Source organism: Bombina bombina, chromosome 1 (assembly GCF_027579735.1).
Source record: "Bombina bombina isolate aBomBom1 chromosome 1, aBomBom1.pri, whole genome shotgun sequence".
In the NCBI taxonomy this organism is placed as follows: Eukaryota; Metazoa; Chordata; class Amphibia; order Anura; family Bombinatoridae; genus Bombina; species Bombina bombina.
The window spans coordinates 486,979,168-487,003,528 of record NC_069499.1 but is presented as its reverse complement, the minus strand read 5'-3'; the positions used below and the strand labels follow the sequence as shown (position 1 = coordinate 487,003,528).

General features: G+C 38.8%; 1 protein-coding gene across 1 annotated transcript in view; it reads left to right on the top strand.

Moving 5' to 3' along the window:
• Positions 1-24,361, top strand: part of ITGAV (integrin subunit alpha V) — a 242,984-nt gene that overhangs the window by 57,284 nt on the left and 161,339 nt on the right. Inside the window, exons 6-7 of the mRNA XM_053698539.1 lie at positions 3,290-3,335; positions 18,677-18,802. Coding sequence (XP_053554514.1) covers positions 3,290-3,335; positions 18,677-18,802 — 172 coding nt within the window. The remainder of the gene's footprint in view (positions 1-3,289; positions 3,336-18,676; positions 18,803-24,361) is intronic.

Sequence of the window (24,361 nt, the reverse complement as noted above, 5' to 3'; positions counted from 1 at the left end):
ATGATAATAGGAGTAAATTAGAAAGGTGCTTAAAATCTCATGCTCTATCTGAATCATGAAAGAAAAAAATTGGTTTAGTATCCCTTTAAGGTGGAGGGAAGTAAACAAAAACAAAAAATAATAATGTGGTTGCATACGTGTGCACACCCTCTTATAACTGGGGATGTAGCTGTGTTCAGAATTAAGCAATCACATTCAAAACCATGTTAAATAAGAGTCATCACACACCTGCCATAATTTAAAGTGCCTCTGATTAACCCCCAAAAAAGTTCAGCTGTTCTAGTAGGTCTTTCCTGACATTTTCTTAGTCGCGTCCTAGACAAAATCTATGGTCCGCAGAGAGCTTCCAAAGCATCAGAGGGATCTCATTCTTAAATGGTATCAGTCAGGAGAAGGGTACAAAAGAATTTCCAAGGCATTAGATATACAATGGAACACAGTGAAGACAGTCATCATCAAGTGGAGAACATATGGCACAACAATGGCATTACCAAGAACTGGATGTCCCTCCAAAATTGATTAAAAGATGAGAAGAAAACTGGTTTGGGAGGCTACCAAGAGGCCTACAGCAACATTAAAGGAGCTGCAGGAATATCTGGCAAGTACTGGCTGTGTGGTACATGTGACAACAATCTCCCGTATTCTTCATATGTTTGGGCTTTTGGGGTAGACGGAAGCAGTTTCTTACGAAGAAAAACATCCAAGCCCAGCTAAATTTAGCAAAAACACATCTGAAGTCTCCCAAAAGCATGTGAGAAAAGGTGTTATTGCCAAAAAGTTCAACCTTGGTTTCATCAGACCATAATTCCAAAAGATATGTTTGGCGCAAAAACAACACTGCATATCACCAAAAGAACACCATACACACAGTGAAGCATGGTGGTGGTGGCAGCATCATGCTTTGGGGCTGTTTTTCTTCAGCTGGAACTGGGACCTTATTCAAGGTAGATGGAATTATGAACAGTTCCAAATACCAGTCAGTATTGGCACAAAACCTTCAGGCTTCTGCTAGAAAGCTGAATATGAAGAGGAACTTCATCTTTCAGCATGACAACGACCCAAAGCATACATCCAAATCAACAAAGTAATGGCTTCACCAGAAGAAGATTAAAGTTTTGAAATGGCCCAGCCAGAGCCCAGACCTGAATCCAATCGAAAATCTGTGGGGTGATCTTACGAAGGCTGTGCACAAGAGATGCCCTCGCAATCTGACAGATTTGGAGTGTTTTTGCAAAGAAAAGTGGACAAATCTTTCCACGTCAAGATGTGCCATGCTGATAGACTCATACGCCAAAAGACTGAGTGCTGTAATAAAATCAAAAGTTGCTTCAACAAAGTATTAATTTATGGGTGTGCACACTTATGCAACCATATTATTATTTTTTTTTTTTTTTTACTTCCCTTCACCTAAAAGATTTCAGTTTGCTTTTCAATTGAGTTGCATAGTTTATAGGTCACACATTAAAGGTGGAAAAAGTTCTGAAATGATTTATCTTTGTCTCATTTTTTTACATTGCAGAAACCTGATAGATAAACTGTCCCTTTAAATGCACAAAAGATGCAAACTACTGGACTGGATGCACTTATTCATAGCACTACAAAGGGATTTGAATGAAATTGAGCCAAGATAAACCCTGTCTACTCTAGATTTTGTTAATGACATGTCATGTCGTATGTTTAACCCTAAACAAAAACAGTTAACAAAAAACAGTAGTGATTCTGAAGTGACACTTTCCTACCAGCACTGCAGTGATACTGATAGGTTGATACCTATGCGAACTTTACACCAGTGATGTTCTACTAGCAGAATCTTTCTCACCACTTGGAAATGATCCTGCTCACCATCACTGCCCTATCATGTGAAGCACTGAAATAAATGCTAGGTTACATGTGCAATGTCAATTTTTGTAGGCAAACTGCACATGTGACAGACACACACGCACACAATTACAGAACCCTTTATCCTTGGGACTGTAAAAGGTATTTGCGTTTGTAACCCCTCCATGATGTGGCCAAGTGTTAAAAATCGGAAATAAATTCTGATGTGAACACTTGCTTTAAAAATGAAATCACGCGATCGTTGATGTGATCATGTGATTTCAAGGGTGGGATTGGATCATGGGGGACTGCCTACGATGCCAGGTACGCCCCCCAATCCAAGTTCCCATTGTGAAAATGCAGGAAGCTGTAGGATGTCTGATTGGTTAGGATATTCCATGCCATCCTAACAGCGTTTAAAGCCCAGAACTGTTAGGACAGCATGGAACGTTCTAACGGCGTTAAGGGGTTTAAATGGGACAGTTTGGAATGGGGATGGGACCAAGTGAAAACAACAATATCTTGTGTCATTTAGGCAGTATTTACATGTTAAATAGAGCCCTATGTGTTGTTTTGAATACATATAGACTATTATTTGCATTTTAGAAATAAAAAAACAAACGAAAAATACAGGCAGAGATTATTATGAGTTACAGGTAGGGAAAATATGCATTTATGATATTTTTATATTTAAAATAAATATTAATTAAAACGTTTGGATTTCAGAATAAGTTAGGATTTTGGAATTGGGGATTTGTACCTATATAATTTATTTTTATCTTATTTTTTTAATTGGCAAAAAAACTTATGTTAATCCCAGAGTTTTCTATCAAGCATTCAAATGCAAGGAGATTCCTAACCTGAACTGCCTCCACTCCCCCATGGGATCTTTGCATGATATCATTAATGACATCACTTATTACGTTGTTAATGACATCAGGAGTGATATCATGAGTGACATCACGTATGACGTTATCAATAGAATCACTAGTGATATCACCCAGTCAGAGGGAGCATATTTTACTTTAATTACTTTCTATGGGAAGCAGCTCTCATCTCTCTAGGCCTCCCAGGCTCTGTGTTTTTTAGAACATTAAAGGGATATAATTCCCAAATACATACATACATACATACATACACACACATACACGCACACATACATACACACACATACACGCACACATACATACACACACACACATAAACGCACACATACATACACACACATACACGCACACATACATACACACACATACACGCACACATACATACACACACATACATACACACACACACATACACGCACACATACATACACACACATACACACACACCTATATTATAGTTGAGTTTTATTCTGCTATATCTAATATAGATTTACATTAAAAAAAATTACGTTGAATGGAAATCATTTTCTTATCACGTGGGATGCAGTTTATTAATATATATTGTTTTCTTTTATATCTTCTAGGCAGACAGAGTTCTTCTTGGTGGGCCTGGCAGTTTTTATTGGCAAGGTATTGCTTTTCAAAGTGCTAAATATATTGTCAAGTACTTAATTATGTGTATTTATGGCCCACATCTCGCCACTCTTGGGAGTCCTTAATTATGTTTTCTTTTGTGTGATAAATGCTGAGGAGCAATACAGAGGTTATTGTTGCAGGGTAAAGAAGGAATGGGCTGATCTTTCAAAACATTTTGCTTTGCTAAACCACAACTAAAACTCAAAAGTTTTTTCTTTTTTCCTTTGTAATATATTATGTACTGTATAACTGATTTCTTTAGTTGGTTGTATACTTTTTTTGTTTCATAGATTCTGTGCTTGAAGATGAAGCTAATCACATCACAATCCTTATTTAAAATAATATTGTTTTATTTTCAGCCTAAAGGGACATGAAACCCAAAATTGTTCTTTCATGATTTCAGATAGAACAATTAATTTTAAACAACTTTTCAATGTTTTATTTTTAAAATTAGCTTAATTCTCTTGGTATCTTTTGTGGAAGCAGCATTAATTCACTGCTGGGAGTTAGCTGAACACATTTGGTGATCCAATGACAAGATTCATGTATGTTCATCCACCAATCAACACCTAGCTCCCATTAGTGCATTGCTGCTCCTGAGCTTACCTAGATATTCTTTTTCAATAATTTAATTTATAACAGTACATCCCTATAAATAAATATTTACGCCATGTCATGTCTTTATTAAAAAAGCGTTTTTTAGGTAACTATTTAGTTTATATTTATATTATATAATGTTTCTGGGCTGTTTTTGCCATATGTTGATAATTTAAGATCGCAAAAATAAATATATCAATATACAGTAGAATCTCAATTAACCGGCACCCATGGGGATCGGTATATTCCGGATAAGTGTATTTGAGAGTCACTATTAAAAATATGTCTAACTAGTTCTATAATGGATCACATGGGCAGGAGCCGGTTAGAGGCGCACACTAGACAGGAAAAAATTCCCAGAATGGCTCAATCAGCTGATACTATCGTAAGTGCAGTGGTATACTTGTATTCTGTCCCTATTCCTTTGCATTAAATAGAGCGATAGACACTTATCTGCTGCTACCGCAGCTCCTGCTGTTTAAAGAAATCCGGACTGTTTATTTAGCACATTTATGCTCAAATTTATGCTCTAACATTTTATGCACTAACATTTTTTTATTCCGGTTGCTTGAGAGTGCCGGTTGCTTGAGTTCCGGATAATTGAGATTTCTCCAACATAGGTGTGTCCGGTCCACGGCGTCATCCTTACTTGTGGGATATTCTCTTCCCCAACAGGAAATGGCAAAGAGCCCAGCAAAGCTGGTCACATGATCCCTCCTAGGCTCCGCCTACCCCAGTCATTCTCTTTGCCGTTGTACAGGCAACATCTCCACGGAGATGGCTTAGAGTTTTTTAGTGTTTAACTGTAGTTTTTCATTATTCAATCAAGAGTTTGTTATTTTCAAATAGTGCTGGTACGTACTATTTACTCAGAAACAGAAAAGAGATGAAGAATTCTGTTTGTATGAGGAAAATGATTTTAGCAACCGTAACTAAAATCCATGGCTGTTCCACACAGGACTGTTGAGAGCAATTAACTTCAGTTGGGGGAACAGTTTGCAGTCTCTTGCTGCTTGAGGTATGACACATTCTAACAAGACGATGTAATGCTGGAAGCTGTCATTTTCCCTATGGGATCCGGTAAGCCATGTTTATTACGATTGTAAATAAGGGCTTCACAAGGGCTTATTTAAACTGTAGACTTTTTCTGGGCTAAATCGATTGATTATTAACACATATTTAGCCTTGAGGAATCATTTTATCTGGGTATTTTGATATAATAATATCGGCAGGCACTGTTTTAGACACCTTATTCTTTAGGGGCTTTCCCCAAGCATAGGCAGAGTCTCATTTTCGCGCCGGTGTTGCGCACTTGTTTTTGAGAGGCATGGCATGCAGTCGCATGTGAGAGGAGCTCTGATACTTAGAAAAGACTTCTGAAGGCGTCATTTGGTATCGTATTCCCCTTTGGGTTTGGTTGGGTCTCAGCAAAGCAGATACCAGGGACTGTAAAGGGGTTTAAAGCTCAAAACGGCTCCGGTTCCGTTATTTTAAGGGTTAAAGCTTCCAAAATTGGTGTGCAATATTTTCAAGGCTTTAAGACGCTGTGGTGAAAATTTGGTGAATTTTGAACAATTCCTTCATGTTTTTTCGCAATTGCAGTAATAAAGTGTGTTCAGTTTAAAATTTAAAGTGACAGTAACGGTTTTATTTTAAAACGTTTTTTGTACTTTCTGATCAAGTTTATGCCTGTTTATCATGTCTGAACTACCAGATAGACTGTGTTCTGAATGTGGGGAAGCCAGAATTCCTATTCATTTAAATAAATGTGATTTATGTGATAATGACAATGATGCCCAAGATGATTCCTCAAGTGAGGGGAGTAAGCATGGTACTGCATCATTCCCTCCTTCGTCTACACGAGTCTTGCCCACTCAGGAGGCCCCTAGTACATCTAGCGCGCCAATACTCCTTACTATGCAACAATTAACGGCTGTAATGGATAATTCTGTCAAAAACATTTTAGCCAAAATGAACCCTTGTCAGCGTAAGCGTGGCTGCTCTGTTTTAGTTACTGAAGAGCATGACGACGCTGATATTAATATCTCTGAAGGGCCCCTAACCCAATCTGAGGGGGCCAGGGAGGTTTTGTCTGAGGGAGAAATTACTGATTTAGGGAACATTTCTCAGCAGGCTGAATCTGATATGATTACATTTAAATTTAAATTGGAACATCTCCGCATTTTGCTTAAGGAGGTATTATCCACTCTGGATGATTGTGAAAATTTAGTCATCCCAGAGAAACTATGTAAAATGGACAAGTTCCTAGAGGTGCCGGGGCTCCCAGAAGCTTTTCCTATACCCAAGCGGGTGGCGGACATTGTTAATAAAGAATGGGAAAGGCCCGGTATTCCTTTCGTCCCTCCCCCCATATTTAAAAAATTGTTTCCTATGGTCGACCCCAGAAAGGACTTATGGCAGTCAGTCCCCAAGGTCGAGGGAGCGGTTTCTACTTTAAACAAACGCACCACTATTCCAATAGAGGATAGTTGTGCTTTCAAAGATCCTATGGATAAAAAATTAGAAGGTTTGCTTAAAAAGATGTTTGTTCAGCAGGGTTACCTTCTACAACCCATTTCATGCATTGTCCCTGTCACTACTGCCGCATATTTCTGGTTTGATGAACTGCTTAAGGTGCTCGATAGTGACTCTCCTCCTTATGAGGAGATTATGGACAGAATCAATGCTCTCAAATTGGCTAATTCTTTCACTCTAGACGCCTCTTTGCAACTGGCTAAGTTAGCGGCTAAGAACTCTGGGTTTGCTATTGTGGCGCGCAGAGCGCTTTGGTTGAAATCTTGGTCGGCTGATGCGTCTTCCAAGAACAAGCTACTAAACATTCCTTTCAAGGGGAAAACGTTGTTTGGTCCTGACTTGAAAGAGATTATCTCTGATATCACTGGGGGTAAGGGCCACGCCCTTCCTCAGGATCGGCCTTTCAAGGCAAAAAATAGACCTAATTTTCGTCCCTTTCGTAAAAACGGACCAGCCCAAGGTGCTACGTCCTCTAAGCAAGAGGGTAATACTTCTCAGGCCAAGCCAGCTTGGAGACCAATGCAAGGCTGGAACAAGGGAAAGCAGGCCAAGAAACCTGCCACTGCTACCAAGACAGCATGAAATATTGGCCCCCGATCCGGGACCGGATCTGGTGGGGGGCAGACTCTCTCTCTTCGCTCAGGCTTGGGCAAGAGATGTTCTGGATCCTTGGGCGCTAGAAATAGTCTCCCAGGGTTATCTTCTGGAATTCAAGGGACTTCCCCCAAGGGGGAGGTTCCACAGGTCGCAGTTGTCTTCAGACCACATAAAAAGACAGGCGTTCCTACATTGTGTAGAAGACCTGTTAAAAATGGGAGTGATTCATCCTGTTCCATTAAGAGAACAAGGGATGGGGTTCTACTCCAATCTGTTCATAGTTCCCAAAAAAGAGGGAACGTTCAGACCAATCCTAGATCTCAAGATCTTAAACAAGTTTCTCAAGGTCCCATCGTTCAAGATGGAAACCATTCGAACTATCCTTCCTTCCATCCAGGAAGGTCAATTCATGACCACGGTGGATTTAAAGGATGCGTATCTACATATTCCTATCCACAAGGAACATCATCGGTTCCTAAGGTTTGCATTCCTGGACAAACATTACCAGTTCGTGGCGCTTCCTTTCGGATTAGCCACTGCTCCAAGGATTTTCACAAAGGTACTAGGGTCCCTTCTAGCGGTGCTAAGACCAAGGGGCATTGCAGTAGTACCTTACCTGGACGACATTCTGATTCAAGCGTCGTCCCTTCCTCAAGCAAAGGCTCACACGGACATTGTCCTGGCCTTTCTCAGATCTCACGGCTGGAAAGTGAACGTGGAAAAGAGTTCTCTATCCCCGTCAACAAGGGTTCCCTTCTTGGGAACAATTATAGACTCCTTAGAAATGAGGATCTTTCTAACAGAGGCCAGAAAAACAAAGCTTCTGGACTCTTGTCGGATACTTCATTCCGTTCCTCTTCCTTCCATAGCTCAGTGCATGGAAGTGATCGGTTTGATGGTGGCGGCGATGGACATAGTTCCTTTTGCGCGCATTCATCTAAGACCATTACAACTGTGCATGCTCAGTCAGTGGAATGGGGACTATACAGACTTGTCTCCGAAGATACAAGTAAATCAGAGGACCAGAGACTCACTCCGTTGGTGGCTGTCCCTGGACAATCTGTCTCAAGGGATGATGTTCCACAGACCAGAGTGGGTCATTGTCACGACCGACGCCAGTCTGATAGGCTGGGGCGCGGTCTGGGGATCCCTGAAAGCTCAGGGTCTTTGGTCTCGGGAAGAATCTCTTCTACCGATAAATATTCTGGAACTGAGAGCGATATTCAATGCTCTCCAGGCCTGGCCCCAGCTTGCGAGGACCAGGTTCATACGGTTTCAATCAGACAACATGACGACTGTTGCGTACATCAACCATCAGGGGGGAACAAGAAGTTCCCTAGCGATGGAAGAAGTAACCAAAATTATTCTTTGGGCGGAGTCTCACTCCTGCCACCTGTCTGCTATCCACATCCCAGGAGTGGAAAATTGGGAAGCGGATTTTCTGAGTCGGCAGACATTGCATCCGGGGGAGTGGGAACTCCATCCGGAAATCTTTGCCCAAGTCACTCACCTGTGGGGCATTCCAGACATGGATCTGATGGCCTCTCGTCAGAACTTCAAAGTTCCTTGCTACGGGGCCAGATCCAGGGATCCCAAGGCGGCTCTAGTGGATGCACTAGTAGCACCTTGGACCTTCAAACTAGCTTATGTGTTCCCGCCATTTCCTCTCATCCCCAGGCTGATAGCCAGGATCAAGCAGGAGAGGGCGTCTGTGATCTTGATAGCTCCTGCGTGGCCACGCAGGACTTGGTATGCAGATCTGGTGAATATGTCATCGGCTCCACCTTGGAAGCTACCTTTGAGACGAGACCTTCTGGTTCAGGGTCCGTTCGAACATCCGAATCTGGTTTCACTCCAGCTGACTGCTTGGAGATTGAACGCTTGATTTTATCGAAGCGAGGATTCTCAGATTCTGTTATCGATACTCTTGTTCAGGCCAGAAAGCCTGTGACTAGAAAGATTTACCACAAAATTTGGAAAAAATATATCTGTTGGTGTGAATCTAAAGGATTCCCTTGGGACAAGGTTAAGATTCCTAGGATTCTATCCTTCCTTCAAGAAGGATTGGACAAAGGATTATCTGCTAGTTCCCTGAAGGGACAGATTTCTGCCTTGTCGGTATTACTTCACAAAAAGCTGGCAGCTGTGCCAGATGTTCAAGCCTTTGTTCAGGCTCTGGTTAGAATCAAGCCTGTTTACAAACCTTTGACTCCTCCTTGGAGTCTCAATTTAGTTCTTTCAGTTCTTCAGGGGGTTCCGTTTGAACCCTTACATTCCGTTGATATTAAGTTATTATCTTGGAAAGTTTTGTTTTTAGTTGCGATTTCTTCTGCTAGAAGAGTCTCAGAATTATCTGCTCTGCAGTGTTCTCCTCCTTATCTGGTGTTCCATGCAGATAAGGTGGTTTTACGTACTAAACCTGGTTTTCTTCCAAAAGTTGTTTCTAACAAAAACATTAACCAGGAGATTATCGTACCTTCTCTGTGTCCAAAGCCAGTTTCAAAGAAGGAACGTTTGTTGCACAATTTGGATGTTGTTCGCGCTCTAAAATTCTATTTAGATGCTACAAAGGATTTTAGACAAACATCTTCCCTGTTTGTTGTTTATTCAGGTAAAAGGAGAGGTCAAAAAGCAACTTCTACCTCTCTCTCTTTTTGGATTAAAAGCATCATCAGATTGGCTTACGAGACTGCCGGACGGCAGCCTCCCGAAAGAATCACAGCTCATTCCACTAGGGCTGTGGCTTCCACATGGGCCTTCAAGAACGAGGCTTCTGTTGATCAGATATGTAGGGCAGCGACTTGGTCTTCACTGCACACTTTTACCAAATTTTACAAGTTTGATACTTTTGCTTCTTCTGAGGCTATTTTTGGGAGAAAGGTTTTGCAAGCCGTGGTGCCTTCCATTTAGGTGACCTGATTTGCTCCCTCCCTTCATCCGTGTCCTAAAGCTTTGGTATTGGTTCCCACAAGTAAGGATGACGCCGTGGACCGGACACACCGATGTTGGAGAAAACAGAATTTATGTTTACCTGATAAATTTATTTCTCCAACGGTGTGTCCGGTCCACGGCCCGCCCTGGTTTTTTTAATCAGGTCTGATATTTTATTTTCTTTAACTACAGTCACCACGGTACCATATGGTTTCTCCTATGCAAATATTCCTCCTTAACGTCGGTCGAATGACTGGGGTAGGCGGAGCCTAGGAGGGATCATGTGACCAGCTTTGCTGGGCTCTTTGCCATTTCCTGTTGGGGAAGAGAATATCCCACAAGTAAGGATGACGCCGTGGACCGGACACACCGTTGGAGAAAGAAATTTATCAGGTAAACATAAATTCTGTTTCTACTGTATCGTACTGTATATATAACTGTTGGTACCCTTATGCGCCTGTGGAAGCGCAAATTTCTGGCAATAACAGTCTCTTCTTGGCGCTGAGCCTTTGAAAAATTAGTTAAAAGAAGAAAGTACTGCATCACAAGATGTAAAAGCATGTATTATAATGGTGTTCACCTCAGTCTGTATGGAGAAATATAGAACACGCAATTAAAGCCGAAATTTCAGTTCCCTATCGGCGCAAAGCAATGATAAATAAGAAACTGGGCGTATTTGTAGGTCGGGCTGTTAAATTACGCCTTTTACTAATGTATATTGTTGCACTCGGGAGCGCACCCGTGCGCCTAGGCAAATGCAAGCGGAGTGTGAAGAAGTTTCTTTCAGATTTGCGCAATTATAGGTGCAGAGTGCTTTGATGAATATAACGATCAGTTTGTATGCGCAATTTTGGACGGAATTAAAGGAGAATGACTTTGATAAATCTACCCCTTATAGTGCTATGGAAGTTGTCCTTACTAGCTATTCAATTATCAGTCTCTTAAAGGGACAGTCAAGTCCAAAGAAACCTTTCATGATTCAAATAGGGCATGTAATTTTAAACAACTTTCTAATTTACTTTTATCACCAATTTTGCTTTGTTCTCTTCGTATTCTTAGTTGAAAGGTAAACCTAGGAGGTTCATATGCTAATTTCTTGAAGATCACTGTCTCTTAAGAACCCTCAAGGAACGGATATATCCTTCCTCTATTGAATGAACTTTGAGTTAAAATTTTATTTCACATTTATTGCTGGTGAAGATATGTCTGTTTTTCAACAAAGGATACCAGGAAAATTAAGTAAATTTGATAACTGATGTTAAAAGGGTCTTAAAATGAGGACATGCTCTATCTGAATCATGAAAGTTTAATTTTGACTTTACTGTCCCTTTTAAAGAGACATAAAAGTGGAAAAAAAGAAAATGCGTTAACACACCATTTTCAAGAGACTTTTCAAGGCTAATTTGCCTTTTCAAATTAGACACCTCATGGCACTTGATAAAGTGGATTTTAACAGTACTTAAACTGTAAAATGTGAGGCCGCTCCGCTGCAGTATTGTACCTGCAAAGATGTTTAAACGAGATTGCGTGACTGTGAACGTGTTTTTACAAGGAAACACTCGTTTGTGAATACAAAGTCCAAACACGACTGCGTTTTACAGTGTTTGCACCTACGTTCTTGAACTTCCATCTCACAACACTGTAAAACGCAGTTTGCTTGGACTTTTGTGTCAAGTAACTTTTTTATAGGATAAAAACTGTGAAGTCACCCGAAACTGACATATACAATAGCTCTTTAACATCTCTTAAAGTTATAGTAAAGTTCTTTTGAATTAACCCTTTTGTTCGATGTGTAAGGGAAATGCTTAAAGGTTAATCTCACTCCTGTAAATGAGCATTTCCCTCTCGTGCAATATGTTAATCTCACTCCTGTAAATGAGAATTTCCCTCCCGTGCAATAGGTTAATCTCACTCCTGTAAATGAGCATTTCCCTCTCGTGCAATAGGTTAATCTCACTCATGTAAATGAGCATTTCCCTCTCGTGCAATAGGTTAATCTCACTCATGTAAATGAGCATTTCCCTCTCGTGCAATAGGTTAATCTCACTCATGTAAATGAGCATTTCCCTCTCGTGCAATAGGTTAATCTCACTCCTGTAAATGAGCATTTCCCTCTCGTGCAATAGGTTAATCTCACTCACGTAAATGAGCATTTCCCTCTCGTGCAATAGGTTAATCTCACTCATGTAAATAAGCATTTTCCTCTCGTGCAATAGGTTAATATCACTCATGTAAATGAGCATTTCCCTCTCGTGCAATAGGTTAATCTCACTCATGTAAATGAGCATTTTTCTCTCGTGCAATAGGTTAATCTCACTCCTGTAAATGAGCATTTCCCTCTCGTGCAATATGTTAATCTCACTCATGTAAATGAGCATTTCCCTCTCGTGCAATAGGTTAATCTCACTCCTGTAAATGAGCATTTCCCTCTCGTGCAATAGGTTAATCTCACTCCTGTAAATGAGCATTTCCCTCTCGTGCAATAGGTTAATCTCACTCCTGTAAATGAGCATTTCCCTCTCGTGCAATAGGTTAATCTCACTCCTGTAAATGAGCATTTCCCTCTCGTGCAATAGGTTAATCTCACTCCTGTAAATGAGCATTTCTCTCTTATGCAATAGGTTAATCAAACAAAAGGTTAATTCAAAAGCACTAACCTTAAGAGACGTGAAAGGGATATTGTATATGGCAGTTTTTAGGTGCTGTTCGTGAGTCTACCTAGGTATGTTTTTAAACAAAGGATTCCAATAAAACAAAGTAAATCTGATAATAGAAGTAAATTTGTCAAGTCTCTTAAAGGGACAGTCTACTCCAAAATTGTTATTGTTTAAAAAGATAGATAATCCCTTTATTACTCATTCCCGCACCAACACAGTTATATTAATATACTTTTTACCTCTGTGATTACCTTATATCTAAGCCTCTGCAGACAGCCCCCACTATGTCAGGGCTATTTACAAACTTGCATTTTTGCCAATTAGTGCTGGGTCCTGCACAACTCCACGAGAGTGAGCACAATGTTATCTATATGGCACACATGAACTAGCAGTCTCTTGTTGTGACAAGCAAATAAAAAAGCATTTGATAAGAGGCTGACTGTAGTGGCTTAGAAACAGGCAGAAATTTAGAGGTTTAAATGTTATAAAGTTATATTAATATAACAATGTTTGTGCAAAGCTGGGGAATGGGTAGTAAAGGCGCTATCTTTTTAAACAATAACATGTTTGGAGTAAAAATATGGTTAAATAGTGCAAATTTATATGCATGGTATATTTGTTTAAGATTCACTTACCTTAAGGATGATTTTTTTTAGATTCAGCAATGAATGGTATTAATTGTGTTATTAGACTCTGCAATAGGCAAAAAGTATAATTTATTAGAGATTTAAAAAGTTAACTTCAAGTTGGTCTATGGTTCTCATGGCTAGGGAGATCTTTGAGTTTGAAAACATAATCTTTATTTACTAATCAGGAAAGCTACACACTGTATTTTCCTTTTGAGGTATGGCAAAATTTAACCTTGCAAAGGGATATATTTCTAATAAAAAGTTTAACTGAAATAGGTTACAATCATTATCAATATTCAACTGAGAAATATATTTTATTCCTACTTGTTTCATTGTTTATTTATTCGGAAAGTCATGGGCATACTATATGCTATATTTAATAATTATCCTTTAAAAATAAACCCTCAATCAATATGCATATACTAGACCATAAAATTAATATAAATTCCTGAATTATTTTTATTAGTTAATATCTATAAACACATTGAAATATATTTGTAGGAACAAGAATATGAATCAATACTATACACTAAAACTATTAAAATATGCTATACAAATCGCATAAAAGTTGCCTTATTCACAATAGCCTCCCAAATCAGGATTGCATTTAAAGTATCACAATGAGACTAAGATATTAGCTACTAACATTAAGACTGGTACAATCAACAGTGCTAAGTTAAACAATAGGACAATATACACTCTTATTAAAACATCAGAAATTGTATATATTATCTGTGCAAACAACCAACTCCTATGTCTAAGCTGAAATAAATTCTTAATTACCTACAGTTAAGACAAATTCTAAGATATATGTATCTATATGTTTGCCAGGTTAAATTACTTAGCATCAAGGATTTGTTTAACAATACACAGGCTATGAAATACTAGTTAAAATACAAACTGCTCTCTTTAATCTATCAGCTGTAATTTAACTGCAGTGACTATGCATATATCTTGTTTTACAATACTACCTGTAATTGCAACCCTTTTTTTTTATAAGTTACCCAAAATGACCAAAATCGATAATTTAGTTACCTTGTTTCATCTCAGAAGACAGATAAGTAAATTTTTGCAATCAATGAGAAAAGGCAGTCAGGTTGCTTAGAATGATTGTATTTCAAACACCCAGCAGTCAGTTATCACTCAAGGTCAGCAGCCTGTGTTTTTTCCCTCTCTTACCTTACTTATATATGTTTTCAATCATTGATTAAACCATGTGGATGGCCCTACGGAAACTGATCATCCCATTGGTCACCTGGGACGTCTTATCGGATTGGCATGGTTACTATGGAAACACATCTTTTAACAGTTAAGTCTTTTGGATTCTGGCCATCGGGGGGGGGGCAGCTTGACAGACAAACATATCCATTTAACCATTCCTAGACAGTAATGTTTCTTTGTTTCTTTAAAATGTGTAATATCAAATGCCATAATTTCTTTATATTACTAAATTACATGTTCAAATGTATTGTATTATGTCACATGATTTATTCTGATTATTTAGCTTTAAATCCATTTAAGATGTCACCAGTATCCTGGCATTTATATACAAATACAGCCTATTTCATATTCAGTACTGCACTGCATCCCAACAAGAATATAATATATTTCATATTTCTAATAAATCTTGAATGCCTGAATCTTGTCTCTGGTCCATATTCATAGGACATCTTGTTATTGTATGTCTGAAAAATAAAGAGATACAGAGGTTATTATTCTGACACAGTTAAACATTTTAGACCGACTAAAATAGTCGCCTATCAAGCTTGGCAAATCATCATGTAATATTAGAAAATTAGACAATCTCCCAAATTTCTATATTCATATATAATATGTTGTCTGAAAATATATATATATATATATATATATATATATATATTCATTTGATTACCTTGACTACATGAAGATATTATTTATTTTGCAAGATTTATTTATGCCATACAGGGATTTTAAATGTTAATCTGTCTGTTCTCTGCACATGGAAAACTCCATTGGAGATAATTTACACATGGTTGTTAAGATTACAGTTCTTGAAAATGTTTGTGTTTTCAAACCGTTTTCCAGACGGATCGGCTCCTCACCTTGGCAGGAAACCCATATATAGGCATGTATTTTTGAGGCTCCATCAGGCTAATTTCCACTTCTTTGAGAATGTGAGCATCTTATTAGGCCTTAAATCAACAGTTTTAGACATTTACGTCTCTATTCACTGTATGGGGTAAGGGATGTTTTGAAGTGACTCAATGGTCCTATCCTATCTCAAGCTATAAAACTCTGCTCTTCCTCCAAGATAACTTTTGAAAGCAATTTATTTTGATGAAATGGGAACAAAGGGGTTTTGTTTATACAGCCAAACATCCTCTGGAAGAGTTATGCAAGTAATTTATTTGAGTGAGAGAGGGGGCTGGTTTACATACAGTGTCCCTTTTAGGTCCCATAAACAAAAATGAATTATTTGGTTTACACAAACATATTATTTATAAGTATACATGTGTATATTATTTGATGATATTCTTATACCCTGACATGTTTATCTTACATTAACCTCTTAACGACATGCATCGCACAGGGTACGTCTTGCACAAACTGGTCTTTAAAGACCAGCGACGTACCTGTACGACGTTGGGGATTAAAACAGCTGGAAGCGATCCTGATCGCTTCCAACTGCTTTCCGGTTATTGCAGTGATGCCTCGATATCGAGGCATCCTGCAATAACATTTTCCCCCCATCCGATGCAGAGAGAGCCACTCTGTGGCCCTCTCTGCACCGGGCATCAATTGCCGCAATCGTTGGTGGGTCGGAGGTGGGTGGGCGGCCATCAATGGATGACTGAAGCGTGAGGGGGGCGGGGTTGTCGGGGACGCACGGGGAGGGAGCGGGTGGGAACCGCTACACTACAGAAAAATGTGGATCAATAAGTGGGAGAAAGGGGGGGAAACAACACAAAATGATCATTCTAAGGGATCTGGGAGGGGGTGGAGGTTGGTCTATGGGGGTTACACTACAGAATTTTTTTTAATTTTTTTTAATTCTAAACTGGGTACTGGCAGACAGCAAGATGGCTCCCAGTAAGGTAGAGGGGGAGGGTTAGAGAGCTGGTTGGGGGCAAAGGGGGGATCCTACACAGCAGCATATGTAAATATGCTATACATTTTTAAAATAAATAAATAAAATATACGTTTTTATTTTAGTACTGGCAGACTTTCTGCCAGTTCTTAAGATGGCGGGGACAATTGTGGGATGGGGGAGGGAAGAGAGCTGTTTGGGAGTGATCAGGGGGTGTGATGTGTCAGGTGGGAGGCTGATCTCTACGCTAAAGCTAAAATTAATCCTGCAAGCTCCCTACAAGCTACCTAATTAACCCCTGCACTGCTGGGCATAATATATGTGTGGTGCACAGCGGCATTTAGTGGCCTTATAATTACCAAAAAGCAATGCCAAAGCCATATATGTCTGCTATTTCTGAACAAAGGGGATCCCAGAGAAGTATTTACAATCATTTATGCTATACTTGCAAAAGTTGTTTGTAAAAAATTTCAGTGAGAAACCTAAAATTGTGAAAAAATTTAGTTTTTTTTTAATTTGATCGCATTTACCGGTGAAATGGTAGCATGAAATATACCAAGATGGGCTTAGATCAATACTTGGGGTTGTCTACTACACTAAAGCTAAAATTAACCCTAGAAGCTCACTACATGCTCCATAATTAACACCTTCACTGCTGGGCATAATACACGTGTGATGGGCAGTGGAATTTAGCGGACTTCTAATTACCAAAAAGCAATGCCAAAGCCATATATGTCTGCTATTTCTGAACAAAGGGGATCCCAGAGAAGCATTTACAACCATTTATGCCATAATTGCACAAGTTGTTTGTAAATAATTTCAGTGAGAAACCTAAAGTTTGTGAAAAAATTTGTGAAAAAGTGAACAATTTTTTTTTATTTGATCGCATTTGGCGGTGAAATGGTGGCATGAAATATACCAAAATGAACCTAGATCAATACTTTTGGTTGTCTTCTAAAAAAAAAATATACATGTCAAGGGATATTCAGGGATTCCTGAAAGATATCAGTGTCCCAATGTAACTAGCGCTAATTTTGAAAAAAAGTGGTTTGGAAATAGCAAAGTGCTACTTGTATTTATTGCCCTATAACTTGCAAAAAAAGCAAAGAACGTTTAAACATTGGGTATTTCTAAACTCAGGATAAAATTTAGAAACTATTTAGCATGGGTGTTTTTTGGTGGTTGTAGATGTGTAACAGATTTTGGGGGTCAAAGTTAGAAAAAGTGTGTTTTTTTTTCCATTTTTTTCCTCATATTTTATCATTTTTTTTATAGTAAATGATAAGATATGATGAAAATAATGGTATCTTTAGAAAGTCCATTTAATGGCGATAAAAACGGTATATAATGTGTATGGGTACAGTAAATGAGGAAGAGGAAAATTACAGCTAAACACAAACAGCAGAGATGTATAAATAGCCCTGGTCCTTCAGGGAAAGAAATTGAAAAATGGCCTTGTCCTTAAGGGGTTAAACATATAATTATACTTTATTTTCCCTCAAATTACAAGGAAAACTTGCTACATGCATTACTTGCATTTCTAAAATGAAGTTCTTCAAAGGACTACAGAATTTAGTAATAAAATATTGAACTAAATCTTGTTTTTTTCTTGATAAACTACTTAAAGGGACATAATACTCGTATGCTAAATCATTAGAAACTGATGCAGTATAACAGTAAAAAGCTGACGGGAAAATATCACCTGAGCATCTCTATGTAAAAAAGGAAGATATTTTACCTCACAACTGCCTCAGCTCAGCAGAGTAAGTTCTGTGTAAAAAGTTATACTCGGCTGCAACCCAGCTGCAGATAAAAAAGAAGACATGAACAGCAGCCAATCAGCATCAGCAGTGCTGAGGTCATGAACTCTTTTACTGTTATCTCATGAGATTTGACTTAACTCTCATGAGATTTCATTGTAAACTTCCTTACACTGAATAGGGAAATAACATGAGAGTGCACGAGGCTCAACCTTTTGGCTGTCCCGGGACAGACCTACTGATATGCTGCTTAGAAGTCCTTTACAATGGGATGTGGCTACTGAGAAACTTTTGAGGTAAAATATCTTTCTTTTTTACATAGAGATGTTCAGGTGATATTTTCTAGTCAGCTTTTTACAGCTATACTGCATCACTTTCAAGTGTTTAAACATTTGGGTATTATGGCCCTTTAATAAACATTCTAGGTTAAAATTTGCTTTAGAAAATTTCAAAGAATTTCAAAATACCATACCTGTCTTACATTTTCACATTGACATTTTAATTTACCTTTTAAAGTCATTAAATGACACATGATCATAATAAAAGTATATTTTATTTCCAGGTCAACTCATTTCAGACAGTGTAACAGAGATTATTGATAAATATGATCCAACAAAATTTAGCATCACTTATGACAACCAGCTAGCAACTCGCCCTGCTAATGCTTTATATGATGATAGCTACTTGGGTAAGAATTTAATATACACTTTCTTTTTTTATTATTTCAATCATAGTCATGTAAAGTGTTCCCTCTGGATTCTGCAGTTTTTATGCAAACTATTTTACTTTTGTGTAATTGCTTTTCTCTAATGTATTTACTGATGTGTATATCCTGATTAATGTTCCCTTTTTTAAAAAAAATGTTCCTAGGAGACAATGTACAAATTGTATAATTTACTGTTTCTTTGTCTTTAAAAATTGTTCTTTATTTATAGAACACTGGATGTAAAACATCTTTAGCTCCTAGTTAGTTTAGGCACTTCTGAACTATTTCATGAAATGTTATTCACCTTACAATTATTTATCAGAAAATCTGATATATAATGGGAACTGACTGCTTCAACAGCTTGACCCACCTATGCTCAGGAAGAACGGTCTAATTATCTTAACCTGTTTTTTTATATGTAGCACTGCCATATGTATGTGTTGTTATTGTTGTTAAAAGGTTTATAATCTCCTAAAATAATTTTTTAAAAGTACTTGCTCCTCACTACAATATTGAGAAAACACATGTGTATGTATAAATTCTACAACTATAACTGCAAAAAATATTATGCTTTACTAGTGTTTAATTGCTAAATGATCACAGTTCCTTACTGTAAAAAGAAGGGAGCTGTTGGACTTCATTGTCATAATATCAGAACTTTAACGAATAGGGAATTGAAAATTATGCATTTGTGTGTCAAAATAAATCACATTTAATTTAACAATTTTATGAAAGTTATTCTTAGTGTTCTTTTAACTTTATAAAGAATTATTGGGCATTTTTGTCAAAAGATCCTCAAGGTAACTATTTAAAATAAGTGAGTGACGTGGAATCTGTTGGCATCCTACAAATGAATGCTTATAATAAAAATACTTAAACCTAGGAAACTTCTAGTGGAAGATAATTTCTCTATCTGCTAAACTATCACACATTTTACATTTCTATAGCCAATGTTTAATTTCCTAGTAACTGTAAATAGCTTCTAAGTGCTATCCAAGACCCCGGAAAATAATCTGTCTTTGTAAATGATCTTCCAAGATTTATGCTTAAATCATGCAAATAATCTCCTTGATAAAAATTTATTTAGATGTCACATTTCTATAGCTTCTATTTCAAAGTAAGTGGTATTCAATATGCTAAAAATACTATAATTTCTCTATATTTCTTTAATTTTAGATTTGAGCAAACTTTCCAGGTATTTGCACAGTTGTTGGAGGAACTGGCTGCTTGTGGACATTTTCCTAAAACCACATGCTAGTAAAATGTATTTTAATAATAAAAACAAATCTATTTATTCAAATTATTTTTAGCACTCTGTGTGTGTGTGTATGTGTGTGTGTAAAACGGCAGAAAAAGCAAATGAAAACTGCTGTTTCTTTCCATGGTGGTAATAGTCTATGAAAATCCTTACTTGTGGGAATTACATCACCTGGCCACCAGGAGGAGGTAAAGAAACCCCAGACCAAAATCTTAAATATCCCTCCTACTTCCCTGACCCTCCTAGTATTTATTAACTCCATCAGGGAGAAGGTGAAGATGGAAATGTTATTAGAATTTATAAGGATATTCACCCAATTTTTCCCTCATAAGGTAACACTTTGATGAGGGGGACATAGGAGAGTACAGGCTGTGCAATGTAAATCTTCTTGTGGGAGTAGTAAGCACAAGCCTGCTACGGGTGTAGCTGGGATAGTTTCCTTGTTGGAGAGAGCGTCAAGGTCTTTTCGAGCCACATAAAGCTTTCTGCGTGCTTTCACTAGTCAGCTTGCCCAGTGCTCAGCAGCAAAACATGTGTAATGTATTCAATGTATTAATAATTTATGTGGCAGCTTCAGAGAAATGTACTTCTGCTATTGCAGTACTGCATTCCGGTTGACAGCGGCCAGCATCTTAGCACTCTCCTGTTTGATATTTTACTCAGGTGCGCTGCGATGCTGCTGAGTACAGATGGAAGAGGCAGATAGCTGCACAGGGGTACTTTTTTATGGTAGGGAGAGGGTTAACTCCTTTTTTCTGCCGTATAGTATTTGTAGCGCTCTTCACCTTTTTCTTTGGAGGGGTTAATTCTTAAACTCCCGGCTTCTCACTGCCTCCCTTCTCTATACTGGTGGGAGTAAGGTACCCACACATGGAGTGTGTGGGGGGGGGGGTATTTAGTTTTATCTGGAAAGCTATTAGTAAGAATTAACTTTCTTACATGACTATACATTACATGGACATGTGTATGTCTAATTATGGGGTTAATGTAAAAAATTATGCTTTCTTTTGCATGATGTACTGAGTCCACGGATTCATCCTTACTTGTGGGATATTATCCTTCCTAACAGGAAGTGGCAAAGAGAGCACCACAGCAGAGCTGTCTATATAGCTCCCCCCTTAACTCCACCCCCCAGTCATTCTCTTTGCCGGCTCTAAGCAGGAAGGGTAAAGTGAAAGAGGTGTTAAACTGTTAGTTTTATTTTGTCTTCAATCAAGAGTTTGTTGTTTTTAAATGGTACCGGTTTTAAACTATTTACTCTCAGGCAGGACATAGATGAAGATTTCTGCCTAGAGGATGATGATCTTAGCATTTGTAACTAAGGTCCACTGCTGTTCCCACAGAAGCTGAGGAGTACAGGAAAACTTCAGTGTGAGGAACGGTTTCTTGCTATACAGCAATGAGGTATGGTAGGTAATCCTAGTGTTATTAGAGGCATTACTAGCTTGCATAAAGGGTTAATTTTTTGGGCACTTAGTTTGTATATGAGAGATTGGGCAAACGTTTGTGTGTTCTGGGAGTAACGTTTTTTATTTTGATGGGACATTTGTTTGAGGGTTCCTTTGGCTTATTTGGGGTTTTTATAACCCACATGGCTTGCAAACAAGGTTTGTTGGATTTTGTATAGGCCCCAGCACCATCGAGTGCGGTGGGCGGGGCCTATTTTCGTGCCTCAGTTGCGCATTTAGTTATACAGTCAAGCAGCAAGCAGCTTCTCCTGAGGTCCTGATACTCTTCTGGGGCCATAATTGAAGCTTTATCTTCATATTATTATTCCCTAAGGGCAGGTAGGGCCACAGCAGAGCTGTGGCAAGGTGCTAACAGGGGTTTTTACCAGTTTTAGACATTTATCAATCCGTTTTCTCCAACATTGGTGTGTCCGGTCCACGGCGTCATCCATAACTTGTGGGAATATCTCTTCCCCAACAGGAAATGGCAAAGAGTCCCAGCAAAGCTGGCCATATAGTCCCTCCTAGGCTCCGCCCACCCCAGTCATTCTCTTTGCCGTTGCACAGGCAACATCTCCACGGAGATGGTTAAGAGTATGTGGTGTTTAGTTGTAGTTTTTTTATTCTACTATCAAGAGTTTGTTATTTTAAAATAGTGCTGGTATGTACTATTTACTCTGAAACAGAAAAAGATGAAGATTTCTGTTTGTGAGAGGAAGATGATTTTAGCAGACAGTAACTAAAATCGATTGCTGTTTCCACATAGGACTGTTGAGATGAAGTAACTTCAGTTGGGGGAAACAGTTAGCAGACTTTTCTGCTTAAGGTATGACTAGCCATTTTTCTAACAAGACTGTGTAATGCTGGAAGGCTGTCATTTCCACTCATGGGGACCGGTAAGCCATTTTCTTAGTCTCAAACAGAATAAAGGGCTTAATATGGGCTATAAAACTGATAGACACTTTTATGGGCAAGATCGATTGCTTTATTTGGGCATTTTATAAAGCTTGATGTTGATATTCACACTTATAAACTTTGGGGAACGTTTTTTTAACGTCAGGCAATGGTTTAGACACCTTTTCAGTCAGGAAGGGCCTTCCCTGTAGTAGGCTGAGCCTCATTTTCGCGCCATTACTGCGCAGTTACTTTTGAGAGCAGGACATGCAGCTGCATGTGTGTGGGTCTGAAAGTTGTTGAAAAGGTTCCTAGAAGGCTTCATTTGATATCGTATACCCCCTGGGTTTGGTAAAGTCGCAGCAAAGGCTGTAGCTGGGACTGTAGAGGGGTTAAAACTGAAACCGGCTCCGGTTTCTTCATTTTAAGGGGTGCAATGCTTTGAATGCTTTAAGACACTGTGGTGAAAATTTGGTTAAATTTGAACAATTCCTTCATAGTTTTTCACATATTCAGTAATAAAGTGTGCACTGTTTAAAATTTAAAGAGACAGTAACGGTTTTGTTTAAAAACGGTTTTTGTACTTTATTGACAAGTTTAAGCCTGTTTAACATGTCTGTGCCTTCAGATAAACTATGTTCTGTATGTATGGAAGCCAATGTGTCTCCCCCTTCAAAATTGTGTGATAATTGTGCCATAGCGTCCAAACAAAGTAAGGACAGTACTACCACAGATAGTAAAGTTGCCCAAGATGAGTCATCAGATGAAGGGAGTAGACATAGTTCTACATCATCTCCTTCTGTGTCTACACCAGTTTTGCCCACGCAGGAGACCCCTAGTACTTCTAGCGCGCCAATGCTTATTACTATGCAACAATTGAAGGCAGTAATGGATAACTCCATAGCAAATATTTTATCCAAAATGCCTGCATAAAAGAGAAAGCGCGATTGCTCTGTTTTAAACACTGAAGAGCAGGAGGGCGCTGATGATAATTGCTCTGTCATACCCTCACACCAATCTGAAGGGGCCATGAGGGAGGTTTTGTCAGATGGGGAAATTTCAGATTCTGGTAGAATTTCTCAACAGGCAGAACCTGATGTTGTGACATTTAAATTTAAATTAGAGCATCTCCGCGCACTGCTTAAGGAGGTGTTATCTACTCTGGATGATTGTGACAACCTGGTCATTCCAGAAAAATTGTGCAAGATGGACAAGTTCCTAGAGGTTCCGGTGCACCCCGACGCTTTTCCTATACCCAAGCGGGTGGCGGACATAGTGAATAAGGAGTGGGAGAAGCCCGGCATACCTTTTTGTTCCCCCTCCTATATTTAAGAAATTATTTCCTATGGTCGACCCCAGAAAGGACTTATGGCAGACAGTCCCTAAGGTCGAGGGGGCAGTTTCTACACTAGCCAAGCGCACTACTATTCCTATCGAGGATAATTGTGCTTTCAAAGATCCTATGGATAAAAAATTGGAGGGTTTGCTTAAAAAGATTTTTGTACAGCAAGGTTACCTCCTGCAACCTAATTCGTGCATTATTCCTGTCACTACAGCAGCGTGGTTCTGGTTCGAGGAACTAGAAAAGTCGCTCAGTAGAGAGACTCCATATGAGGAGGTTATGGACAGAGTTCACGCACTTAAGTTAGCTAATTCCTTTATTTTAGATGCCGCTTTGCAGTTAGCTAGATTAGCGGCGAAAAATTCTGGGTTTGCAATTGTGGCGCGCAGAGCGCTCTGGCTAAAGTCTTGGTCAGCGGATGTATCTTCCAAGACAAAATTGCTTAATATCCCTTTCAAGGGTAAAACTCTTTTTGGGCCAGAATTGAAAGAGATTATCTCAGACATCACTGGGGGTAAGGGCCACGCCCTCCCACAAGATAGGCCTTTCAAAGCCAAGAATAAGTCTAATTTTCGTTCCTTTCGCAATTTCAGGAACGG